The following is an 8,384-nucleotide window of genomic DNA, read 5'->3' as shown; positions in this document are numbered from 1 at the left end:
CAACAAAATATTTGTCACAAAATGACCTAAAAAATAGAAATATTTAAGGCAAAAATTGGTCCAGTTATAGCCACGATCAAGAGGGGCGGTGGTGCTGTTGTTCTATCCTTCAAATAGTAGAAATTGCAAAATAAAATAAAATAAACAGACCTTTTTGTTGCAAAACTCTAAATCATGGGGTTCTTTGTTTAGTTTTAGGAAAGGTTTCCAACTTTGTGAAAGCCAGTAGTCCTTAAGTAAGATCTTGACTAAATCTCCGCCATTAACAACCGTGTCCAATACCTAAGACCTCAAAATTTTAACTCTAATTCAGAGACACTTTTGAATTGTGGATGTCCTGCACTATGAGTTCCAACTTAGTAGGGTTCTGTAAAATCCAGATTCGGTCAACAGGACGTGATTCTTCAGTAATTCGGAACGGCATAGTACGTGTATAATTCGGTTTATAAATGTGATTTCGGCTCTGAAAATTCGGTATCTATATATAACAAATAATTTGTATTTATAAGGTCATAAACCAATTTTTATGCATATGTGTGAGTTATTTAAAGAAAAAAATAAACTTAATATGATGATATTAATAATATATACAACATTAGTTATCCAAGAGGACGTCGTATGGTGGTTTAGATGCTTGGTTAGTGAGTTTGAGATCTCTCTCACCTTCACCTTCAAATCTCTTCAGTCGTTTTTGTTTCATAAAAATTACAACACGTCTAATATTCGGTCGTGTATGCTCGGGAGGAAGTAAAGCCCAAAAAATGGAGTCTTTGAAAAGTAAAAACTAAAGAATTTATGGCGAATTAAGCGGACGTATCATTCGGGATACGTAAAATTCGTGAACGATTCTCGAATAATCCGGGAATGCCACATAATACGCGATTTGGGTTCGGAGTTGCAAACGTACGCGAATAAGACGGTAAAATTCGTGATACGGAAAAATTCGCAAATGATTCGCGAACTTACTAACTAGGCTTTGGATTTCCTTGCCGAGCTCCTTGCAATTCGTGTAACTGGGTGTAATAATGTGAATGAGCTTGTTCCAATAATTATTCTGTATAGTTAAATTTACTGACAAACTAGGAATTTTCTTATGATCCTTGTAATATTGTATGATCAGAATCTCGCAACAATAATATCTTAGCGAAATTATCAACAACATAACACAACAGCGTCGCAGAACAATTTTAGAAATGATGTAATAAACGACATCAACTAAAATCATGAGAAAGATATGATGATCCTGCGAAAATTAGAGAGTTTGCGAGATTAACATTTGTAAGGTTGCGAGAATGTCTCAAGCCGTATCCGAAAATAAAGGATAGATTAGCTGTCATCCTTATGTATTTCCCTATAAATAGTCGTTCAACTGAGAAGAGAAGGGAGATCTTTTTTGAGTGAGAAATAAGCAAATAGGAGAGACAAAGTTTTGAGCATAGATTATTCTTGATTTCTTTATCTTTTCTTGTAAGAATATTCAAAGATTCATCAATAAAATTAATATGAAAAACCTAAAAACGAGTTGAGTATTAATGAAATCATATGAGGGGTATAGTGTAGGATTTATTGCAACTACAAATATAATCTTTCCTATAGGCAATTTGTACATCTAGATCATCTCTGTCGAAGCCTAAACTGACCGAGCCAGCACGACAAAGACAACAAGAGTTTTCGAAAGACTGATTTTCCAAGCTCTCAAAATCTGACATCTCAAGCACGCGACTTTTTTAGTGGTTCAGAAAATGATGCATGTCTTTCAGGTATGTTTAAAATGTTTCCACTTCAAATGAACTTATGTTTCCATTTCCCATGGTTAGAATGCGATAAAATCGTACATTAACTAGATTGATTACTTAAACAAACGCAACTGCACTGCACATATATAGATATTGGAAGTATACATGACCAAAGAAAGGGTTCTAAGAGAAGTTGGAGAAGATTGGTATAAAGTCCAACATATACCCTCACTTATAATTAAGGAATAATATTGTTATTATTGGAAAAGTATCTGTAAATACTCTCTCTAATACATAGACAGTATAAGAGAGAATGGTTTGTTTGAAATGACACAAATAACCTTTTGTTTTTTTTTCCTTGCTAAAAGTTTTGTAAATTTAACATACGAAAATTTAACTTCTCCACCTCCCTGAGAATCATCATCACCACCATCCTCCACTTTCTCTTTGAATCACTGCCCATTTGATTCTTCCGTGTGCTACTTTCTGGACTAATTAATAAAATCTTCCTTTATTTTGCAGTTCAAGAGCTATTTTTCATCTCACCATTCAACATGGCATGCAATACGTACAGGCCTGAAATAATTTTGTCCGCTACTTCCGTGAACTCTACTTTATCTAAGTGACGCCATCCGATTAAACTGTCCTGGTCCAGCGATAGGGGTTAGAGATACAAATGGACCGATTCATATCCTGATGAACATATGTGTCGCACAGTTTCTCTGTACCACTATTTTATCAATCCTGTTAAAGGGACGGTGGTTCCATTGGATGGGAGGGAAACCTAATAAGACAAAAAGAATCATTAGGTGGTAATTCAAGTGCCCCTTATCAAAAAAAACATGGAAATGACCAATTAACCCTTATTATCAATAATCGAGATTAGTGATGATAATCAAAATTAGTGTTGATAATCAAGATTAGTGTTGCTAATTAATTTTCACTCATAATAACTCTAAAATCAGATTTTTAGAGTTATAAAAAAAAGTTTAGAGGAGAAGAAAAAGAAAACTTATGTGATATTTGTGAAACCCTAGATTTTGATTCACTCAACCAAAATGAGTGATTCCAGTGGCAAATTTGAGATGGGTGAATCTCTATACGATAAATAAAACAAATACCATATACCTCTTGATGGAGATCCTGATATGGAGTATTTGTTAGATGGTAGAGATGTTTTAACCCATAGTGAAGGTCGATCTCAACCAATTGAAGAAATTACCCAACAAAGTGAAGAACCCAGCACTGAAAATCACAAGGTATACTTCTAAACTAGTTCCCAATAGCTTTTTGTTGCTTAAAATTCTCTAAAGAACGTAAGAAAAATCAAATTTTTAAAAATTTCAGAAGAACTTACGGTTGGTAATTAGCTAGTCACCAAATGTAACTGTATGTTACGTTTCGTAAAGTATCCAATACCAACCGTAACTGGTTCAATTTAGGGAAAAACCCAATCGTATTACCAGTTACGGTTGGTAAAAAAATTTCGAGACGAACCGTAAGTCCAGTACGGTTGGATATGTCCTTCAGTGGTTACCAACCGTAACTCATCATGTGCATGGCAGTATTTACTGCATTCTTTACGGTTGGTAATGTGTAAATCGAGACCAACCGTAACTTGGTTACGATTTGTTATCTGTGTTTTTACCAACCGTATATTTCTCTGTCTGTTTTCATTTTTATTTCACCTTATTTACGGTTTGTTACTGGAGGACCATTATCAACCGGAGTTAAGTTACGGTTTCTAAATGATTGTAGTTACCAACCGTATCTCTGTTACGGTTGGTGTTTCCTGTGTCGTGTCCAACGTAGCTTTATATATGTTTTCGTTTTGTTGCCTTGTTTAGACTAATGTGCGTACATTGTTGTCCAGATCGTGGATGTACCTCCCCTAATGGATGAACAACCTTTAGCAAATAAACTTCTCACCGAAGATTCTAGCTCTCACTATTTAACCGAGGAGACATGGGAGGAAAAAGATGATGCAAAGCATTGGGCTAGAGAACGAGGCAACATAGAAGTCGTGCAAAAAAGGGTACCGTGCAAGTAGCAAAGGAAAAGAGGAAGCAAACTACGTTCACTAAGAAGACCCGATGCCCCTTCAAGCTTCAATTTAAAAGGAACGCGGCAAAAAGGTGGTTTTTGGAGAAGTTGTATGCGGTAGTCATAACCACCCTATACCGGAGAGTTTGCTATCACATTCTTATGCTGGACGCCTTACCAAAGAAGAAGAGAAGATCGTAGAGTCACTGACACAAATTCGTATGTAGCCCGTTGATATCCTCGCTCACTTAAAGGAAATGAACCCACAAAATGCTTCTACTTTGGCTAACATCTACAACGCAAGAACAAAATTGAAGGCTAAGAAATGGGAAAAAAGGAACGAAATGCAACAGTTAAGGCATTTGGGGAAGGCGAATAATTACTCGGTTTTCCACGATGATGATGAGAAAGGACGAATAAGACATCTTTTGTTGGCTAATCCCGAGTTTGTGAAGTTGGCACGGTGCTCTCATCAAATCCTTCTAATGGATTGCCATGTAAAACCAACAAGTTTGAGATGTCGTTGTTGAACTTTGTCGGGCAAACTTCTACCAATGCTCATTTTAGTGTTGGTTTTTGCTTCTTGAAAGATGAGCTCGAAGAGAGCTATGTGTGGGCATTAAACCAAGTGTAGTTATTCTACGTAAAGCGATATATTCCAAAGGTGATTATTACCGACAAGGAACAAGCTTTGTTGAATGCAATAAAGAAGGTTTTCCCGGAAGCTCATAACCTTCTTTGAACGTTCCACTTGTGGAAAAGTATTGAAACTAAGTGCATGCGCCTTGTTCGTCCAACCAAAAAAAAGCGTTATGGATAGAATAAAGAAACTACCGTTACATCAACAAAAGGTTTCCAAAGAGAATTTTGAGAAGGATGACAAGTTGGCGAAACTAAAATGGGAAAGTTTCAAAACGGAGTGGAGAGCCTTGACCTATTCTATCATCGTGGATGAATATGAGGATAGAGCTCGTATCTTAGTGGTTCATTGGAAAATAGGTTATCCAAGTATTGTGAAGTATTTGTTGGATAATTGGTTGGATCCGCACAAAGAGAAGTTCGTATCGGCGTTCACTAACCAATATAGGCACCATGACAAACAACCGGTTGAAGAAGAAACTTCATAGTTGTAATGGTGTGTTAGTTACGCTATTCGAAGCCATAGATTCGTATTTCCGCCGTGATCACGTAGAGTTATGGAGTCTTTTGAAAAAAGCCGAAGTAAACAATACACCAAATGGTTAGACAATAAGTGGCTAAGGGGAATTACACATCAAGTTTCACACTGCGCTATTGATAAGATAATGTATGAAGTACAACATTATGAAATGGGGGATTATGAAGACGAGTGTGTTTGTCCAAACATGACAAGTTTGGGACTCCCATGTCGGCATGTTATAGCCACATAACATTTGCTTCATCTTCCTTTTCTTCATCATTTTCTTCATCGGCCTCCTCTTTACCATTTGCTTCCTCTTCCTCCCATCCATAATCATCGGTTCCTTTAAATTCTTCTTCATCTTCATCATTATTAGTTTCTTCCTCCACAATTTTATTTTCGTTGCCTTCACGGTTAGTTTCGACTCCGACCTCTTCTTGATCATTATGTTTCACTCCTTCTAGCTCAACTCCAGACTCAGCCACAGGTCGTTCCCTCAACTTAATTTCAAACTTATTCTTCATCTTCTTCTCATTCTTGTGGATACCTCTATTATTAACCCCTAAATGCTTATCACCGCGAGGGGTGGGCGTATGATTAATCGGGGTTAAGTCATTTCCTCTCTTTTTCTTCCTACACAAGCATTACAATTGATTGATTTACTAAGGGTAAAACAAATAATATAGAGAACAAAAAACAAAACAAAATGGTGAGCCTGCATAGTTACAATTTGTAACCAATGAACGGAGACCAACCGTACCACTCACACGGTTGGTAAATAGTGGATCGAGACCAACCGTATCAACAATACGGTTGGTAACTGATGTATCGAGATCAACCGTAACTAAACTACGGTTGGTATTTTATCTTAGTTTTCAACCGTAAATTTTCTTTGGCCAAATACTAACATACAGGATGTTCTACGGTTGGTAATGAATGTTGAATTAAAAGTCGTAACTCAAATACGGTTGATAACATTGATGGAATTACAAACCGTAGAAACCAAATGAAAGTTACAGAACAATGTACGTTTCGTAACTCAACATCCGAGACCAACCGTAAGCTACTTACGGTTGCAAAAAAAAAAAAAGTAACTGAACAATTTCTCATAAATTCAAAAACTTACGGTTTGTATTTCAGTTATTACGAACCGTATCATCAACAAAAACCATAGTTACGGTTGAAATTGGAGTAATTATCAACCGTAACTCACATGCAACACACAATTTTCAGTTTCAATTTCGATCCAAAACCCTAATTTTTTATACAAAACTAACTAATCAACACAATAAACTAAACCCTAACTGGGTTTTTCGAAACATACCTCATAAAGGTCATTGTGCTTTATTTTTACGGTTGAGGAGTTTCAAATTGATGTTCTTGACCTAATGGAGGATTTGGTTCATTAGAACGACTACAATCTTCGTCAACCTTCTTCTTCGGCATCTCTAATATAGTTTCCAATCAACGATTATCAATTTTTCAAATCGCCGATTAATCGAAGAGGACGATGAAAAATCAGTTTTAATGATGGAGAGGAGGAGAAGAGAAGATGAAGTAAAGTTGATTTTTTTTTTTGATTTTCAGATTCAATTGGGTTAATAATGGGGAAGGACCAGTCTTTTCAACCAAAAAAGCAAGGGTAAATTAGTCCATTTGAGGTGAAAAGGGTAATCTAGTCAATTAACAACCCCTATAGGACACCCCCTAACCAATAATAGGGATATTGCTATCACCCTTGCCGCCCCTCCAATGGAACCACCCGCTCCTTTAACAGGATTGTATTTTATGGTGTATTGCCTTTACAGAATAAATGTACAACAAGAGGTACTATCAGTTTAGTCTAAAAATATTGTGTATGGTGTTTTTGCATAATTATTTCTACAATGTGCAGATTCTTTGTATAATTATTTCTAAAATTGTGCTCTAACTCCTCATTTAGATAGGGAGACATTCAGAATTTCCAAATTTTTGTGTCCCACCTAGGAAGGTTAACATTCCATTTGGGGTTCAGAAAATTTTTATGAAACAGTTGAAGAAACCGTTACGAGGTTGAAGAAACCGTACAAGGGTTAAAGAAACTGTTGCGAAAGGGCTTAAGAAAGCGTTCGAGGTTGAAGAAACTGTTGCGAATGAGTAGAAGAAATTGTTACAAACAGTTGAAGAAAGCGTTGCGAAAACGAATGGAGTTTTGCAAAACATTTGTTTTTCCAAACATTACTTGGTCTAGTATTTCCCTACAGAGAAACCTCTCTAATACTGAGACCTGTTACTCTATCGTCCCGGCCCTTTGCAAGTTATGTTATCAGATGACACATAGAACGCCTGCTATTTTCAAAATTCATGTGAAGCTTTTGAGTACTAATTCATTAATGTGCAACTTTGAAGAAAGGACTAAACAAAAAACACTGAATTTATCTCTTAACAAATTTAACCTAATTAACAAATTGATCATCTTTATTGCTGATCATCAAGATTTTTTTTTTTATTTCTCTGAACGTGAAACTAAACATATTTAATCATCAGTAATTAATGAATAAAATAACCTAATTTAACGTAATTGCCGACCAAATTGAACACCCCAATTGCTGATCATCAATAAAAAGAAATTCAACATCGTAATAGCGGTGTTCATCAAGACTTGTTATTTCGACTTGAAGGTGAAGACTTGAATAAAATCTTCAATCTTTATAAACCCATCTCCATTTTTATCCAAGAACTTCATCAACATGTCAAACTCTGATGTTGTAGAATCACACTACAATTCATGTTTTATTATCCACATTGCACTATGAATAGAGATTTTATTACTTTTGCTCACCTCATATCTTCTAACTAGATCTTCCAAACCCTTTTCTTTGATCATATTAACTTGATCAATTTCTTTTCCATCAGATAATTCAGCAATATTGCCACCCTCCTTCTCTAAAGCCCAGCCTTCATCCGTATCTTCCTTCACCTCAACGTTATTTTCACTTTTAACTTTCTTTTGTAAAACATTAGAAGGATGAACAATTTTCTTGTCCAGATTCTTAGTGTTAATGCATCCCATAGTTGTTGGTGTGATAGCAAGACGAAAAGAGAAAGAGAGAGGGACGTAAAGAGAGATGGAAACAGATGGATGATACTGAATCGTGAATAAGGCTTCCTTATATAGAGCATATATCGGATCTCCCCGGCCGGTTCTTGAACCACCGCCTCAAGACAAGTTATAGTTCAGTTCGGGTTAAAGTAGTAAACTGATATTTTCAAATCCATATTCTATTTCAAAGATTTTTTTTTCTTTCAAAAATTAAGAATATTTTTAACTTATACATTTTATATTCTTAATTTTATTATGACATATTTAATTTCAAATTAAAATAGCTTTGAAGAATTATCATCTGGTAAGAAATTAGTCGGAAGCTTAGCAACAAGCCGAGCTCCAACCCCTTTTTGAATGACGA

The 8,384-nt window shown here is 35.7% G+C and overlaps 1 protein-coding gene across 1 annotated transcript; it reads right to left on the bottom strand.

The window, feature by feature from the left end:
* Window positions 1–5,174: 5,174 nt before the first annotated feature.
* On the bottom strand, window positions 5,175–7,990 carry LOC113360653 (chromatin-remodeling ATPase INO80-like). The gene is made up of 3 exons (XM_026604141.1): window positions 7,760–7,990; window positions 7,635–7,696; window positions 5,175–5,571 (listed from the first exon to the last, which is right to left on the bottom strand). The coding sequence occupies exons 1-3, from the start codon at window positions 7,988–7,990 to the stop codon at window positions 5,175–5,177; spliced, it is 690 nt and encodes a 229-aa protein (XP_026459926.1).
* Window positions 7,991–8,384: the final 394 nt, after the last annotated feature.

Source organism: Papaver somniferum, chromosome 1 (assembly GCF_003573695.1).
Source record: "Papaver somniferum cultivar HN1 chromosome 1, ASM357369v1, whole genome shotgun sequence".
Taxonomy (NCBI): domain Eukaryota; kingdom Viridiplantae; phylum Streptophyta; class Magnoliopsida; order Ranunculales; family Papaveraceae; genus Papaver; species Papaver somniferum.
The sequence above is the reverse complement of the archived record's forward strand: the minus strand, read 5'-3'. Positions and strand labels throughout refer to the sequence as shown.